General features: G+C 43.9%; 1 protein-coding gene across 4 annotated transcripts in view; it reads right to left on the reverse strand.

Moving 5' to 3' along the window:
* Positions 1 to 11,057: 11,057 nt before the first annotated feature.
* SGK1 (serum/glucocorticoid regulated kinase 1) overlaps positions 11,058 to 18,716 on the reverse strand; it is a 101,072-nt gene continuing 93,413 nt past the window's right edge. For 2 of the 4 annotated variants that reach the window (XM_070417727.1, XM_070417730.1), the window contains 11 exons: positions 16,221 to 16,296; positions 15,710 to 15,785; positions 15,223 to 15,327; positions 15,033 to 15,116; positions 14,783 to 14,914; positions 14,448 to 14,560; positions 13,976 to 14,099; positions 13,463 to 13,558; positions 12,846 to 13,001; positions 12,664 to 12,753; positions 11,058 to 12,252 (listed from right to left, as the gene is read on the reverse strand). In XM_070417727.1, coding sequence (XP_070273828.1) covers positions 12,085 to 12,252; positions 12,664 to 12,753; positions 12,846 to 13,001; positions 13,463 to 13,558; positions 13,976 to 14,099; positions 14,448 to 14,560; positions 14,783 to 14,914; positions 15,033 to 15,116; positions 15,223 to 15,327; positions 15,710 to 15,785; positions 16,221 to 16,296 — 1,220 coding nt within the window. In that variant the 3' untranslated portion in view covers positions 11,058 to 12,084. Of the gene's footprint in view, positions 12,253 to 12,663; positions 12,754 to 12,845; positions 13,002 to 13,462; positions 13,559 to 13,975; positions 14,100 to 14,447; positions 14,561 to 14,782; positions 14,915 to 15,032; positions 15,117 to 15,222; positions 15,328 to 15,709; positions 15,786 to 16,220; positions 16,297 to 16,432; positions 16,585 to 17,319; positions 17,453 to 18,716 lie in introns of those variants that run through there. The other 2 variants (XM_070417728.1, XM_070417729.1) reach the window with 2 other exon arrangements.

Here is an 18,716-nt window from a genome sequence, read left to right on the forward strand (position 1 = left end):
TGTTCACCTGAAGGGGTTTTCTTGAAACTTCTCCTCCTGATATTGCCTCATCAGTAAGAAAATGGAACTGTTTTTTATTTGGACACAGTCTTTCTGTTAATCAGCCAAGAGCACATTTGATTTTTTGGAAGCTTCATTTGCACTTGACTCATATTGAAATTGCAATTAATGAGATCGTCTAATTTTCACATGTACTAAATGCGACATTTTCAGTTTATAGTTGTGAAGTTGATTCATTGTACTTTTCCCTGAAACTTTATATTTATTTTTTACTAGTTTTCATCTTACTTGTTCCCCTCCGCCAATAATCGTTTTGAATTCCAATTCTATCACATATCATGCGATAGCTCCTTTTTTTAGTCTCAAGTTTTCATTTTAAGCTATTATTTTATTTTGTTTATGTATAGTTTTATTTATTTGTTTTGACATTGATCCAAGTATTGCCACCTTTGCATTTCCAGTACAGAGATTTTTTTTAATGTCTGGAGAGTATCACACAAGTACTCATTTGTTCATTCAACAAACATTTATTAACCATCAACAAATCAACAAGAAACCCACTGCATGGAAAACATATTTGCCAATGTTATATCTGATAAGGGCCTAATCTCCAAAATTTATAGGGAACTCATGCATCTTAACAAAAAGGAAATAAACAGTCCAATAAAAAATGGGCAAAAGGCTTAAATAAACACCTTTTGAAAGTTGACATACAGAAGGCCGAGAGACATGAAAACATGCTCAAAGTCACTAATCATCTGAAAGATGCAAATCAAAACAACAATGAGGTGCCATCTCACATCTGTCAGAATGGCTATCATCAACAAATCAACAAATGACAAGTGCTGGAGAGGATGCGGAGAAAAAGGAACCCTCGTGCACTGCTGGTGGGAATGCAGACTGGTGCAGTCACTGTGGAAAACAGTATGGAGTTTCCTCAAAAAAATTAAAAATGGAACTCCCATTTGACCCAGTGATCCCACTTCTAGGAGTATATCCCAAGAAACCAGAAACACCAATCAGAAAAGACATATGCACCCCTATGTTCACAGCAGCACAATTTACAATAGCTAAGATTTGGAAACAACCTAAGTGCCCATCAGTAGATGAATGAATTAAAAAGCTGTGGTACATCTACACAATGGAATACTATGCTACTGCAAAAAAGAAAGAACTCTTACCATTCGCAACAGCATGGATGGACCTGGAGAGCATTATGCCAAGCAAAAGAAGCCAGTCAGAGAAAGATAAATATCACACGATCTCACTCACTCATGGAATATAATGAACATTATAAACTGATGAACAAAAATAGATACAGAGACAAAGAAGCATTGAACAGACTATCAAACTTCAGTGGGAAGGAAGGGGAGGGGTGGAGGGTGTGGATAAGAGATCAGCCAAAGGACTTGTATGCATGCCTATAAGCATAACCAATGGACACAGACACTGGTGGGGGGCGGGGGGGGGGGGGTGTGAGGGCATGTGTTGTGGGGTGGGGAGGCATTGAGTGGGGGGGTCAATGGGGGAAAAAGGAGACATATGCAATACTATATGTAATACTTTAAACAATAAAATAAAACAAAAAAATACATTTATTGAGCACTGACTATATGCCATGTATGTGGAGGCTAGGGATTTAACAAAGATCTGATAAAGTCTCTGCCCTCAGGGAGCACATATTCTAATAAGGGACATAAATGAATAATTGCAGAGTGTGGTGTAATCCTATATAATAAAAGCCTAATATGCAAATTGACTGAATGGCAGAACAACCAGTGGAACGATCAGTCACTATGATGCACACTGACCACCAGGGGACAGACACTCAGTGCAGGAGCTTCCCTCAGCCCACAGGCCCCAGGCCAGCCAAGGTGTATGCCAGCGCCCCCCTCCCCACTCCCCCAATCGCCCTACAGATGGGCCCCAATCGCTAGCCAGGCCTAAGGAACCTATCCATGCACAAATTTTGTGCACCGGGTCTCTAGTAAAGGATATAAGTATAGTAGGAAGACAGAATAATTTATTAGAGAGCTGCTTTAGATAGGGTGGAGGGAACACATCTTCATCAAAAGGTAGAGTAGGTGAGGCAGACTTTCAGGAAGAGAAAGAACAAGTGGGAAGCTCTGAGACAGGTGAGAGCTTGACCAGTTTGTCAAGGTCCCGAAACCCGTTTGCCTGGTCTGGTTTGGTTTCTGTCTATCTGGTTCTGACTCTGACCTTGGCCCCCAGAACAGGACTTCTTGGCTTAACTTGTGGCTTCACATACCAGAGAACAGTGAGAAGTCTTTCTCCAAAGCACAGCCTCGAATGCAGGACACTGGTCACTCAGCCTGGCCCTGCCCAGCGCTCACACGGCAAATGTAGGCCTCCTCTCTTACGAGCCATTTCACGGGGATTTTCATTTGGAAGACAACATGCAGTCAGGAATTACAGGCTGAGCAGGCACAGAAATGATGCAAAGTACGGGTCCCTTTTGAAAAGTCCCCGTTACTGTCAGAGTTCAGCACATGTATGCAAATGCAAATGCCTGTGCAGTGTTCTTACTTTACAGTAGCCCATTTCCTTGCAGGTGGAGTCCTTCCACTAACCTTATTACCTACTTTAAAACTTCTAAGGCCAAACAGCAATGTCAACTCAGCCACAAAGTCATCTGGAAAATTAATATCCACGTCTAGTGACACCAGCCTCTTGCCCAGATTAGCTTCGGCTCCCAATTTTCCTTCTTCCCGTATCATATTAAATGACAAGAACAGTAGTCAAGGAGGAACCACCATTGGGCCCTTCTCAGAAGTCCACGATGCAGAAAAATTACAAAAGTATGTGTTCAGAATAAGCTTCAAAATATTTCCCCAAAACAGAGACTAACAAACAAAATGCACTGAATTTCACAGGCCGCTTTTGATTGTACTAATTTCTGAGAAGGATCTTGATCTCCCTAGCTTCCTCTGTAAAAATAAGGAGATGAACATTAACTGTGATCAATTTCCTGGCGCCACTTAGAGTAGAAGTTTGTGACTGCTAGTGACTGGACCGCATGAAGAGTGAATACATTCAAGATCAGGAAGGAGTATGTTCGCTTCCATCAGTCAGTCTTCTGACAGGGAAGGGATGGACAGAGGAGGGTCTCTTGGTCAGCAAGTCCTGAATAAATTCTGTCTCTGCCATTCATGAGCTCTATGGATAAATTATCTATTCTTGCTTGTCTCAGAGTCTCCTCCATAATCCAGAGACAACAGTACTTATCTGATTAAATAGGACAACGTATCTCAAATGCTTAACACATATGTAGGTTTTAACACATGTTAGCTCTTTAATCGTTCCCTCCTTTCTCAGGTATGTCTGGGCTTAATAGGAGAGAAAACTTTCTTATAACTGGAACAACGATTTGATACATTTCCTTTATTCACAAATGAGGGAATTATCTGAAAGACTGTTTTCATGGCAAGACTTCCAACAATATTGAGAACTCTTTTCTGTTAATAATGTTTAGATATTCAGAAGTATCCATTCTTTTCAATGGTATCTAAAGAGACAACCCAGAGAGTTAGGACTCATGGATTTTAGGTCCATTTCTCTTTTTAACTTGTCATGAGAACTATGCTAGCCAATTAAGCTGTGCTCCCTTCCTCATCTAACCAGTTTAATTTAGAACATCTACTTTAGCCCAACTCTTGGGCCTAGTAAATGAGAATTTAGATATACATACTGGATGTCTTTGAAATGTGAATAGCTTGTATTTACATGCAAAGATAATAATGCTATCAATATACCGTGTTCACAAAACTAATAATTTTCTCTTATTTTTGATTCACTTTTACGTATTTTTCTTATTGTTTTAAACTTCAAGGTTCAGTAAATATGAGTGATGCATTGAAAATCATGTGATTTTTGATATCATGATGCTTTAGGCAATATATTTATTAGTCACCTATTACATACCATGTGCTATAATAGTCATGGCTTTCCCCTTCAAGGTAGGTATTATTATTATTTCTATATTAGAATAAAATAAAAAGTGAGTATCAGGGAGATAAAATTATTTGCTGGAGGCCACACGAATAGTGAGAGATCACAGGATTCAAACAGTGGTGCTTCTGATTCCAAAGTCCACTGTTTCACACAGTTATGCTATAAGATGGAGAAAACTGCTTTCTTCCTGATGATTGTCAGGTTTAAACAAAACAGCTTCAAGCCTTTCAATTATAAACCCCCAGCCCCCCAAATCCAGATATATATGAGGACAAATTAGGTTCTTGCTTTTTTGGAAAAACAACAACAAACAAAAACCAAGGAACAAGTATTCTCATTTCCTGAGCTAAGTGAGGCAATAACATTTGTGTAGTTACTTAATTACTGTGTATCTCTCTGACTGAATTTGCAAACTTCGTGAACGCAGGGACCACATTGCTTTTTGCTCATTGTTGTCTCTCTAGCACTAGGCAGGTGTGGACTTAGCAATTTTAAGCACAACTTATGGGCAAATCAAGACAGAAACAGACCTCTCCAACAACATTCACAGCTTTTCCTCCTGTGTTAAATAACAGCTGGTTTATAAGAAAAATACTGACAGCTATGCAGGCTGAAGCATTCATTACACATTAAAATATGGGGCCCTGTCCTTGGCTGGTTTAACTCAGTGGATAGAGCGTCGGCCTGCGGACTGAAAGGTCCCCAGTTTGATTCCAGTCAAGGGCACATGCCTGGGTTGTGGACTCAATCACCAGTAGGGGGCTGCAGGAGGAAGCTGATCAATGATTCTCTCTCATCATTGATGTTTCTCTCCCCCTCTCCCTTCCTCTCTGAAGTCAATTAAAAAATATATATGGATTTATGCTCTGAAATTTGGCTCTTTCTTGTTGTTATGATTTATGAACATAAAATTCAGTCACAAAATCATATAAATAAAAAATCTGAAAGAAATATACTGAGTGTGAGCACAAGGCCTGTGGAACAGGTATGTAATACAGATAATATTTACCATCTGAAAACAAGAAGATACATACAAAGTTCAAGCATTATTGGACCACTGGGTGGCGCTGCAGACTGAGGTTGATGTTATTTCACACATTGCTGAAGGGTCTCGGGTCAGGCAATAAAAGTCGGGACAGTGATTCCTTATGTGTAAAGACTCCTTCTTTCACTTGATTCTCACATCAGCTCCATGAGGAATGTAGAGTACTGTATAACTACTCCTTAAACACAGGCCTCAGACACCATTAAACATCAGAAACTGCCTCTCAGGAGATTTGTAACAAATTTTAATGGAGCTATAAAATGGCCCATTCACATTTGAGCTGCATATTCCAAAGTTATTTACTGGTGACCTTGGTTTCTCTCTTCAGTTTCAAGTGTCTGACTCATAAAAGGGCAACCTCCATGGAAGGGGGATGAGACAGCTGGCCTATCCATTCCTGGAGACTCTTCTGCTCAGTAACGACGCCCTGATGCTCAAAGGAGCCGTGGAAAGAGAAAGTCTCTGTTGTCAGAAGCAGTGGGCTCACGTCTGACTCTTCCACTTACTCCCTGGGCCTATTCCTGTAAACTTCTCAGAGCCTCAGTTTAGCATATGTAAAATGAAATAGATATAATTTACCCCATTTACCTTGTCTGCCTGGTATGATAAAGTGAGCTAACAAGAGGTAGTGTGAAGTGTTCTGTGAATGCAGGTTATTTTTTTTCTCTCTCTCTCTCCAAGTGGTTTTCATGAAAAAACAACAATAAACAACTGAAAGAATAGTGAAATGATTATCTGGATATTCTTTACTTAGTAATATACATTATATTTTCAATTATTTGTTCATTGTTCACATATAAGATTTAAACATGTTAAGGATTAGCAAAATGGAGAACAGTTCTTAATTTCTGCATTTGAAGATTTAATTCCTTGAAAAAGCTTTCTGCTTTTAAATGGAAAGAATTTTCAAAGTCCATTCAAATAAACATATATATTAAGATGTGTTTAAGAACTGACTTCTAGGTGACAAAATTCACAGTAGAAAAGTCTTAACTCCTAGAGACCTTAAGTCTTGAAGGACTGTGTAAACTAATATGACTGTGTAAATTGATACCTCTGAGGCATGGCGTTTTCTAAGAAGGTTCTGCAAGTAGTTGATCACTTCCCAGCCAGCGGAAGCCCATTCTCATATAATGTCTCTCTTATTAGAGCTTTGCATTGCCCTGTGAAGAAAGCGGAACAGTTACTAGCATCCCCATTGAAAAAGAGGACTTAGCAAGATGACAGAGGTAGAATCTGAACCTAAATCTTCTGGTTTACATCCAGATATTCCCTCAACAACCCTAGATTGTTTCCCCCATGGATTTGATGACACTGCTATTCGCAATGATGAAAAAGTAAAGAAGAAAGCTTTTATGAAAGTATCATTCACCTCTTTTCTCTTTTAAGGTTGGCATGTAATGTCAGGCTATTGGAGCACTACGCTACTCTGTTTTAGTTGGTGAGTAGAGTAATACAATTCACTTTTACTTTATGACATGAATTTAAGAGGACTAAAAGAAATTTAATTTACTCAACATCTCTTTTCTTGGCTTCCTGTTCATTGTAACTCAGGATGGCTTGGCCAAGCTGATTCCTTGTCCTTTTATGGAAGACAGAAAATTCTTCAAATTATCTATACTAATAAAAGGGTAATATGCTAATTAGACTGGGAGACTGGACATCTTCTGACCGTTTGACTTCCTTCTGGACAAAGCCATGGTGGTGGGGGCTGAGGCAGAGGCAGTTAGGGGTGATCAGGTGACAGGGGAGGGCAGTTGGGAGCCATGAGGCCGGCAGGGGGCAGTTAGGTGGCTATCAAGCCAGTAGGCAGGCAAGCGGTTAGGAGCCAGCGGTCCCAGATTGTGAGAGGGATCCCGGATTGGAGAGGGTGCAGGCTGGATACACAAAAAAAGCTTACTGTTGGTTATCTCCAGAGAAGGGAAATTGGGCTGGGCTGGGCTGAATGAGGCAATTGTAAAATTATTACTCACTTTGAGCTGTCATGTTTTTATTTATTTATTTGGCCTTGAGCATGTTATCCATGTATAAATAAAACATCATTTCTTTTACGTTTTTTCTTTTTCTCTGATTATTTTATTTTTTGTTTGTTATATTTTTTAAAAAGTCTTCAAATATGTTTGATTTGAAAATTGCCCATTATTAGGTAGCATGTAATTTATTTAAAGCATTAGATCATTTCTGTGTCTCTTTTTTATGATCTTTTAGAGGAAAATATAATCATTATTTTCAATTTGAACCCCAAATTGTCCAGCTTAACTTCAATTAATCTAATTAAATAAACTTTAATAGAGGTTCCCACTTCTGAGTATTTATCTGAAGAAAAACAAAAACACTAATTCAAAAAGATATATGTACCCTTATGTTTATTGTAGCATTATTTACAATAGTGCAGATGTGGAAGCAGCCCAAGTGTCCATTGATAAATGAAATGAGTGGGTAAGAAGTTGGAATACACACACACACACACACACACACACCCACCACAGAATGAAATATTGCTCAGGGATAAAAAAATTGAAATCTTGCTAAGTGAAATAAGTCAGACAGAGAAAGACAAATACTATATGATTTCACTTATAAGTGGAATCTATAAAACAAAAAGAAATGGTGAAATAAAATAAGATAAACAGATTCATAATACAGAGAAATTCATAATACAGAAAGGGAATAGGAGGTACAAACCTCTATGGTTATTTTAAAAAACCCAATATGTCACGGGGATGTAAAGTACAGCCTAGGGAAAATTGTCCATATTATCGTAATAACTGTATGGTGACAGATGGTTGCTACACTTATTGTGGTGACCACATTATGAGAAATATAAACGTCAAATTACTATGTTGTACACCTAAAGCTAATATGATATTGTATTTAAACTATAATTGAAAAAAGAGAGTTTATGACTATCTAAAGTGACAATAAATAAAGATTGAGCAGAATTGTGTTTAAGTCATCTGGATATCTGAACAAATTGTCAGCCACTTATCTGTTTTGTGTGTATACGTAAAGTGACACTATGTCTTTATGGTCTACTGTTCACAAGAAGTGATTGTCTTCATGTACATGTTCTTGTGAACAGTCTGTACCTCATATATTTTTGTTTCAGCATCATCATCATGCCTGCCATGATACCCTAGGTGGAGCAAGAACAGGCAGCACAGAAAAGAGGAAATCAAGAACCCTGCCCATTGGAATCCATGGTTTCCAAGATCTCCAAATACACAAACATATCTCTGAACACAATGTTATAAGTAAACACTAAGTAAACGTCAAGGATTGCTCCTAGTCTTGTTGCCAAAGTCCTCCAGAAAAATGTGGAAAGCAGAGAAAACATAAACACATTCTTACAAAGCAAGCATGTAGTGTCCAAAGAAGACCAGGAGAGATCACGTATAAGCCACTAGTGAAGTCTAAGCAATAGTAATTAATTGTTGGCTTTGGTGATTGGTTAACAATTTCCATGCCATATGAGAAAAATATTTAAGTAATTTCTTAAATTGGGCTTAAATAATTTAGAGAAGTGTGTTTTTCTTAATAGAAATGTTGCTCTGATTAACACCATCTTAAGTTAACATCATTATGCTAATGACTAACAAGCACACAATTTTTTGCTTCTATATTCTGTTGTCACCTGTCAGGCAGAATAACGCAATGGTTGTAAACATAGGCTTTGGGGCCAGACTGTCATGATTTGACTTCTAATCACACCACTACTAACCCACCAATCACCTTTCTGTGCTGGTTCCTTCACTATTGACATCACAGGGTTGTTCTGAAGATTAAAGAGAGTATAAAATACTTAGGACAATGTCTGGCATTGTAAGAGTTCAATAGTATAGGTTGTTATTGATGTCTAATTCTCAGGGCCTGAATCCCATTAAACTCCCTAGAAGTAGAATTGGTTAGAAGAGTCTTTGGCATCCTTCTGTGACGCCTGCTCCAATGGGCCAACCCCACAGAGAACCTCTGGACTTCGGAAGTCCTCTAAAGCCCTCCTTCACCACTTGTCATATTCCATGGGTCGGTGCTATGTCTCCCCAGGTAGACAGCAACTTCTCTAAGCACAGTGTTTGACTTATTCTTCTTGGGAGCAGTGGTTTCGAGTCCCGCTTTAACTTGGGGGAATCTGAGCTCAGTGATTTCCCCCATCCCCACATCTGAGCAGACCCAAAGCTGGAGAGTTTTGCAGAGAGTTTGTCTCCTTTTGCAACCATCATGCTCAAATGTAGTTTAGAATGCTGGCAAGAATGTGCACCACTCTTCTAGGTAAAAGAAACCTCTGTGCGAATGCTTTTGGACATTACTTGAATCATTTGACATCAGAGCATAGTAAATATTTGCCTTTTTTTTTTTTTTTTATTGATCCCTTGTCCTTTCTCGACTTCCCTGTTCTTGCCTGGTTCCCCGTCCCACCCACTTGTTTGATCTAATCTCCTCCCACTTGTGTGACAACACTTGGGATTCCTCTGGCTCCTTTCATTTCTTGAACAATGCAATTCAGATCTTATATAGTGATTGACTGTAACCCAATAAACCAAATTCCTATCCTTAAAAAAATCAATAAGCTTTGTAATGCATGACTGGCCCCTTGGAGTTATTTATAATTAGATTATGGATTTCCAGACAGCAAGACTGTGTTCAAATTAAAATGTGATTTAAGTACTTTTTGTTCAAGGAGGAATGAGGGGGAGACATGCAGATCACCTCCCTGTCAGAGTTAGCATCAATCTTGACTAGGAGAATGCAGGCTTTACATTCTCCGTCGCTGTAGTTGATTTTGGCATTTGGGGTTGCTGGGGATTTAATATGTAGCTACTGATGGTAGGTAGAGCACAGCAACTAAAAGGCAGACCTTTGACTGAAAGCCACTTTCTGCAAGAAGTCGCTGAGTCACTTTGATCCCATTCCTTCAATGGATTATGAGGGACAAGGACTAAGTAATCTCCAAACACTTGTTCAGCCCTGAGAAGCCTTGGGGGTGGGGTTGGGGGTGAGGGTGGGATTGAGATAGAAGAGGCACAATAAAAGGCAAAACGATGACAACTTTCCCTGGGGAAATATCTCTGCAGACTGAGCGGTCAGGGTAGAGGGGGTGCAGTAGGCTTAGAGGCGAAAGCAGAACCAAGATCAACTGTTGGGGGGCTGACTCCCTGTTTGCTAGGAATTTGTGTGAAGGGCCTAAAAAAGTATAAAAGCCCAAAAATTTGGACACAAGATGCTCTAATATCGTGCTACTTCCCCCTCTGCCACTGTAAATATTCCAGCGGCATGAGCTCTAAGAGGGGCCTCTGCACTCCAGCCCCCGAGTATGCTGGGTCCACGCAGTGCTGGCTGTGCACAGGCTCGGACTTCTGGTCCACGCCAGGAATGTGCTGCTCCTTGGGGATCGTTCCGAGCCAGCACTGGGCTCGGTTCAGCTCTGGGTACTCCCTAAACTAGAAGTCCTGCCAGCTTGGCTTCTGGGGAACACCTCCATTCATGACAAATGTCCTCACCCTCTTCGGTGGCATTCTCCTACCCGTGCAGACTATGATATTGATCCCCCTTTCAATAAACAGCTCCACTGAAGAAGTCTGCCTCTCCTATCAAGGCAGGAATTGGTCTGCTTTGCTCACTGCTATATCCGCAGCACTCAGAACAGAGCTTGGCCCAGAGTAGGTGCTCAAATATTTGTTGAAAGCATTACCTGTTACTTCAGACAAACTAAATGTCCGAACAAACAGCTGTCAACGTCATAGGACACGCAATAAATACAGGGAACATTACATCATGGCTGTCCTTGTGAGACCAGTAACTTGAAAAGGATTTGTTTGGATGGATTTATGAATAACTGACTTCATAAATGCTAAGAAGACTTGGAATATAAATTTGACTCTAAGACCACCCTCTACTCCCCTGGAGTCAGTAGCTACTACTATTGGAAGCAATTACAGTAGCATTTCCCTGGTTTTAGATTTTAAATGAACCCATTATTGTTCTCTAACTCCCTCTTCCCCCAAGACCAAAATACTATATTAAAAGAACACGCATAACACAATTTATGTAAATATTTTTTAAGGTTTTATTGCAAACCAAAACTGGTTTATCACACACACACAAAAGGTGTGTGATGGGAAGGGGGGGGGAAGAATTGTACATATTATAACCATGTTAATTACAGTACATTAAAATGGTGGTTTACATTACAAATAAGCCTGTAAGTTTAAATATACTAGTGTTATAACCCAATGTACAGACTTTATACAATACATACAATTACCGGGAATGCAAAAAAATACCCCATAAATAATGCCCATTTTCAGGTGACATTTTAAACAATGAAAACACCAGGCTTGACCGACAACTGGGGCATTGGTCCATAAAAACCCTTTCTAAAAATAGAAATATTTATAGCAGCAATGCTTTCTTTAAGCATCTGGATACAAGTCATTGCAAGACCATTTCAATAAATTTTAATGAACTATATCTTACAAAAAAAAACAGTCTACGCATAAATTTATCTTCCAAATATGGAAGAAACAAACAATGTCCCACATTGTAGTGTCCTGCAAGTGTCACATTGATGCTCATAACTAAATCCATCTGTGCTCAGGCATACCGCACTCAGACCACTGTTCGCACAGCAATCCACAAGGAAAGATAAAGAACTGAAACACTGCAAGAGGAAAAGCTTTGGAGCTCACACAATCTCATCAGAAAAGGCACATTTCATAAGATTCAGTATCACAGCCCAGACCGACCCTCCCAGGAGACCCTCCTTAGGGCAGCGTCCTTCTGACAGGACCACTGCACCTGTCTAGGGCGGCACTCTAATGCGAATTTCAGATAGCACCACGTTGGAAGGAAGGATAAAAGTGAAAACCTCATGAGCTCACTGAGAGGAGGATGTGCTCTTCGAAAAGCTTCCGGCAAACAGTGTGCAATAAGATTGCCAAGATGTGCAAGCTCCCGGAGATGTGCAAATTCTCTTTGAAGATGTCCTGTCAGTTGGCAGCTCCGTCAAGAGGCTAACTAAAACATTTCAAAACACACAGAAAACCCTTCAGAACCCACCCCCCGGCTGTTCAGAGGAAAGAGTCCACGGGAGGCGCGTAGGAGAAGCCTAGGAAGGCCTCGGCAGCCTCCTTGACACTGGCCGTGAGGAGGATGCTGTCGGGGGACCTGCCGATGGAGTTGGGGACGGGCTCTTCAGTAAACTCGGGGTCGAAGTGCCGCAGGTCGCTGGGTCCACTCTGCAGCAGGGAGGGAAAACCACAGTCAGTGTTAAGAATCCACACTGGATACAGGGCTGGGAAATCCTTATTTAGGCTTTAAATTCTGGTGCTCAGGTCTTTAGGGCACAATACGGAAACTCCCATAATAATCACCCATTTCAGGTACGACCCCCAGAAGCCACGCAGAGTTTAAATGATGAGGGTAATATTACCCTTTTTTGGGTACTTTAATTGATAAGTGTGTTGAAAAATCCTGTGAGCTTTATTGGGACAAATATTCTACTTTTTTCTGTAGTAAAATAATGGTCCATGAATAAAATATCTGCCAATTTATTCCTTGAGGGCCCTCCCCTCTCCACCACAACCACCACATCTGACTTTAAAGAAATGACCTTAGGGCCCCTCTATATTTAGAAGAAAGATACTCACCACATTTGGGTTAAAAGGAGGAGTAATCTTCTTATTAATGAGATCATCCCAGTTAATTACAGAGAAGAAGACATGATTCTTAATCTCCATCTGTTGAGAAGACACACCAGGGTTAAGTTAAACAGGCCGAATTCGAGAAGGGCACTTCCCAGCCAACCAGGAGAACAGGAAGCAACACTCACAAAGTCGTCCTTGGCACCCAGCCGCTTTGTCCGGTCCTTCTGCAGGAGGCCCTCCAGGAGGTGTCTTGCAGAATTTGTGATATTTGGCTTCAACTGGAGGGGCTTGTTCAGAATGTTGTCGTACATCTCAGCTGTGTTTCGGCTGTAAAAAGGAGGCTGAAAGAAGGGAGACAATCACTTAATATTTACCTGGGAGCTTTGTACAGCACATATTATTAAATAGAGAAAAAGATTTAAGCTGCAATATATGAACTTGGATTGGACAATGTCTTCTTCTTGATATTTTTTGGCCTTGGATTTTTAAGTGTCTCTTTGGCAACTCGTACCAGGGGTTAGACGCTGATCAAGTCATGTTTGTCATGCTCACATAGGTTAAGTGTAAGCATATCTACTAAAATGTGAATTTACAAAAGAAAAATCTACTAGGTAAGAATTCACCCTATAACACTTATGCTTCTTACCAGCATTTGATAAGCTTACTGATAAAGGTCAAGACACAAAGACCGGGTATGCAATGGGGCCTATGTGCCCAGAAGAGTCTGGATTGTAAGAAGACTACATTCTAGGGAGCATTATCCCTCGGGGCAATATTCCATGGTTCTCAATGTGCTACTCACCAGGCCATAGAGCATCTCATATAAGACGGCCCCCAGGCACCACCAGTCCACAGTCCTGTCGTAAGGCTGCTTATGAAGCACCTCAGGTGCGAGATACTGAAAGACAGACCAGGTGAAGAGAGTTTAGAGCCAGCGAAACCAGGCAATCCCAAGGCCAGGGATGCACTTTGAAAGAACTGAGACCCCCTGGATACACTTGGAGGATGTATTTCTTTAGATGACTTCCTGATAAAACTACTGGACTTGAAAGCTGACGGGCCACCCAACAGCATCTTACTTGGGGATTTAGAAATCTTTTTTGACATGGATCTTGCAAACAGCTAGCTTTCATGAAAGCAGCATACGACCTTGGAACATCTCATGCTGCATCAGATAGCAAGTGTATTTTACTTGCACTGAACTGGACTAAGAAATCTCAGAGAACAGTTGAGTGTTTCTGTGGTGAAACGCATTACTGCGCTTTCTCCCTGGGAAGGAGGGGGCGGACCAGGCAGCAACGGAGGACGCTCCTACCTCGGGTGTGCCACAGAAGGTGGATGTCGTGCCGTTGGGCTCGATGTTCTCCTTGCAGAGCCCAAAGTCAGTAAGGACAATGTGTCCCTGGGAATCCAGCAGAATATTCTCTGGTTTTAAGTCTCTGTAAAGAAACGACAGAAAGGTAGTTGCACAAGTTAATTTCACTTCGTAAGAAATCCTCTGTAAAGAGAATTGTTAGGGGTATTAGAAGCATTTTACATTCACTGCAGTTGTATCGTGAATAAAAAAGGGAGTCCTTGTTCTGCTAATCTATCCTGGATTAGGTCCAATCCTAGTTGGCTAATTCCCTAGTGGCCTGGAGTCAAGACAGCTCACATGCTGGGGGATCTGGTTTTAGGTGACCAAGTTGTACATAAACACATTATTTTAAGGCCCGGTCCAAGGCTAGGCCTCCTGTGGCTCCTTTATACCCACGAAGGGAGGCTGCCTTAGGAGAACTTCAGCTCACCTATAAACGATGTTCATGGAGTGCAGGTAACCCAAGGCACTGGCTATTTCAGCAGCATAGAAACGGGCCCGCGGTTCCAGGAAGCAGCGCTCCCTCTGGAGATGGTAGAACAACTGCAGGAGACAGAACAAAGTCAGTCTGCGCTTGCCAAAGCCTGATAACAATGCATTTAATTAGTCTCGACATATATAGCTGAAGAGAACAATTGTAGGAAGTGGTCCTAAATAGTCTACTTATTAACTATTTGAGAGCTGGATGGTTAAAGGAAATGCTAATTCTGGTAACTTTCCTCCCCTACGCATCTTTTAAAAATCGTGCATCCTCCCTCTGCTCACCTCTCCACCATTGATGTAGTCGAGGACAAAGTACAATTTGTCAGCAGTCTGGAAAGAGAAGTGAAGGCCCACCAGGAAAGGGTGCTTCACATTCTTCAGGAGAACATTCCGCTCCGACATAATATGCTTTTCCTAGGAAAGGGACAATCAAGATTTAGTGGCAAATTTCAATGTGGCACCGAAATTCCAAGGTGAAACTACTCAATGGAAGTCTTATCTCCAACCGCAACCCATCCAGCAATGCACGTACCTCCTTCTTTTTCAGGATCGCTTTCTTCTGTAGAACTTTGACTGCGTAGAATGCTTCCTCTGCTTTGTGTCTTGCTAGAAGAACCTGAAATGTCAATTAAAAACATCATTTTGCTGTCTGCATCCAGGGAGATGGTAAAATAAGTGAGGGAAGGCTACCTAGGGAACGGGGACATCAGATTTGAAATTACCTTTCCAAAACTGCCCTTCCCGATCACTTTCAAGAAGTGGAAGTCAGATGGTTTAGCATGAGGATTGGATGATGGGCCAAGGTTGATTTGCTGAGAAGGACTTGGCTGAAAAATAAAATGCTCTCTTTTAATATCTTGGTTTCAAAGGAAGACATTGATAATAAAGTATAGGCACTGTCAAAGATGTTACATCTGCAAATGACTGAGGCAAACACTCAAAACTACTTTTTATCCATGTTAATTTCTCAAACTGGAGTGTGGAGATTACACAATGTTACTGTAAGCAGATGAATCTTTTATGAAATATGCCATTGAAAATACTCCACTGACTCAATGCTTAAGTGCTTAATGTCACTTGTTACGCGTGAACTAAAGAGGCATTCCTGCCTTAATACTAATTCCTAGAAATGCCATTTTAATTCATCAATGTAGGAATACTGACTCATTTACAAGATTCCTTCAGACATTCCAAATGGAGAATACTTACTGGAGGAGAAGGGTTGGCATTCATAAGCTCAGGCTCTTGAGGTTGGGAGATTTTCAAAATGGACTGAACTTCAGGGCTACAAAGAAAAAAAGAACAATTTAGAACCTCCTAACTCGCCACAAGGGGGCGCACCAGCACAAGTAGTGAGTTTCTGGCTCGAATTTTCCGGAGAATTCAGTGTTTAAACTAGACACCCAAATAAATTACTCAGTTAAAGAAATTAGCCAAAGAAAATAATAAACCCAGTTAAATAAAGAGATGAGGGCTGTTCTTCCTGGAGACAGAGGTGAATTAGGCAATCACCAAAATTTTATCTTACAGCTTTAGAACAAGCCAAACCCGCAAATTAATTTTAAATTTTAATGTTTAAAATGTAAATTAGAACTTGAAAGGGGATCCCCATCCCCGGGGAAGTCTTAGGCTTCCTGATCAACACAGTGACGAGAACGTCCTTATTGCTGGTGAACTTAAACTATACTAATTTTTATGTGCCCCAGTTCCCCCAACTTACTGTTTGCATGCATAGGAGTTATTGGCAATCTTCTGAATAAAGTCGTTCAGGCCCATCCTCCTCTGTTTCATGAAAGCTGCGAATTAAAGAGAGAGAAACGTTTAGATGGCTTGGTAACACCCGACGCCACGCGCACTCATCGGATGCAGGATCTTCAAAAAATTTCCACTTGGCATAGCCTCGGTGGGAAATCCAGCGACTCGGGCACTCACCGATGAGAATCGCTACCATGCCCCGCATTCTGGAGTAAGTGAGGGTGCCCCGAGCAGCCTCGGTCTTCACTGTCATCGCCGCAGAGAGGGGACAGACTAAGCGAGGCGGCGCGGAGAAGCTGTAGCGAAGGGACCGGCTGAACCGATAGCTCGCTCGGGTCGCGAAGCCGCTCTTATAAAGCTCTGCGCCTCCGCGGGGGCGGGGCCCGCGCACAGGGAGGCGGTCTCGCGGCCAGGCCCCGCCCCGGCCCCGCCCCCGCCCCCGGCGGCCCCGCGGCTCTGCAGGCGGCTGGACGGCCGGCGGCAAGCGGTTCCGCCCCGGCGGGAGGGCAAGCCGGCTCGGGGGTGCGGGGCGCCGGCCGCCGGGGCCGCCGGGGGAGGGCCCGGCGCGGGGCGGTTATCTACCTCCCTGGCTCCAGGGCCCGAGAGAGGGAAGCCGCCGGCGCAGGAGGGGGTCAGGGAGGAGCAGAGGGAGCCTGGGGTAATTTTCCACCCTCTACTCCGCCTGCGAGAACACCAGTCGCGGCTCCCAGGCGCGTTCCGCCCGGTGCGCGCCCCCCGGGTGGCTGGGTGCCCGCTTGGCTCACCAAACCCGGATTCGGACGCACCCGGCCCGGCGCCGACCCTCTCCCCCATTCCCGCGGCAGCCTCACTGCCCTCCCCCGGCGGCCGCCCGCCAGCAGCGGGGTTATCTCCCGGGCACAGGGTGGCCGCGCCGGGGGAGGGCGGCCCCGCGCGCCCTTATCTTGGGGGTCAGCGTGGGGCCGGTCTCCCCGCGCCCGCCGTCCCCATCCCGCCACCCTCAGCAGCCTCGCCGACACCCCGCCCCGCTCGCTGGAGCCACGCGGCGAGGCGGGGAGTGACAGCCCCCGCGCGCCCGGGCTCACCCAGTCCGGTCAGGAGGAAGGACTCGCTCCTCTTCTGCGCCTCGGCCCTCTTCTTGTGGCGGGGCCGCAGCAGCGACTCGAGACGGGCCCGGGCCAGCGCGCCCTGCATCTCCCCCATGGCGAGCGGCGGCCGAGAGCACTGGCGTTTCCTTGAAGGAGCCGCCGTGACTCAGGCCGGCCCGGCTTCCTGCCCCCGTCCCCAAACAAACAAATGGCCCTTGTGCGCGGCCCGGCCGCTTCCGAAAACGCCTTTTTTGTGCTTTTGGCCAAAGCCAAGCAAGGCTGAAAAAAATCCCAGAACTTGGACGGGGAGGAAGGAAGGAAAGAGAGAGGGAAGGGGGAGGGAGAGGTCAGGAATGTGTAGGGGAGGGGGGCGGAAATAAAACTCGTCTCTGCACTAAAGGGGAAAAAAAAGTACAATCCGCATTTCACTTTTTTCCCCCCTAAAGTAATCTCTGAGAACATCCTGTCCGTTCCGCGTGTAATTTTCCCCCTTGCATTTTTAATCCCCGCCATGCCCAGAACACGTGAGGAGGTGGCAAGTTAGGACGCAGCGGCTCCGCGCAGGGCACCGACCTGGCATGACCCCGGGACCCCCGGGGGCGCCGTGGGCTCGCCCGGCTCTCCCACCTGAAAACTAGGCCAGGTCACGTTCCAGGGTGGTAAATCCCCTGAGTTTGTCCTCTTCTTCCCCTTCCCTCCCCAGGTTACTGCAAGCGCTGGCGCGTGGTGGTCTTGCAGTTTTACCACCTGGCTCTTTCTCTCGAGTCCCAGATAAACTGGGAGCCGTCAGCTCCCGAAAGACTAGCCGGGAGCCTCGGCCCCAGAAAGCCTAGGAGAGAGGGAAGCTCTGCGGAGCAGCGGCCGGTGCCTCCCTGTAACCTGCCGCAGGAGATACCTGGACCTGCAGTCTGACCTCCGGCGCCAGGAGTCGCGCCAGGGTTGGCTGGGGCGCCGCCAGTACCGCCACGGGGCCTGGAGCGAAGAGGAGGCTCTGCAAGTTACCAAGACTTGCAAGGCCCGGTACCTGGTGCTCGCCGGCTGGCGCTGTCTGCGGTGGCTGCCCTGCCATGACCCCTTGCTGCCAAGGGCCCTGCCGTTTCGGAGTGGCCTGCTGCTAGGTCAGACACTCTGAAATACCAGCTGTCAAACCCAGAATAGCATCGAAGAGGGTTTGCTTCGGCCTTGGGTAGGGCTTTGCTTTGCAGGCAGCACCACCACCTCATTTGCCCCAATATGATCTATGCCCTCAACTGCTTCTTGGTTTGCTCAGTCACCACAGCCCTGCACTGGGAGAAGGGAACACACATCCTTTCTCCTGGAGACGGGCTGAGAAATTTGGCTCAGCATCCACTCTTTAAAAAAGCACTATCGCCTGAAATTGATGCTCCAATCTA

Source organism: Myotis yumanensis, unplaced genomic scaffold (assembly GCF_028538775.1).
Source record: "Myotis yumanensis isolate MYYU_CA2020_CCGP unplaced genomic scaffold, mMyoYum1.0.hap1 SCAF_6, whole genome shotgun sequence".
NCBI lineage: Eukaryota > Metazoa > Chordata > Mammalia > Chiroptera > Vespertilionidae > Myotis > Myotis yumanensis.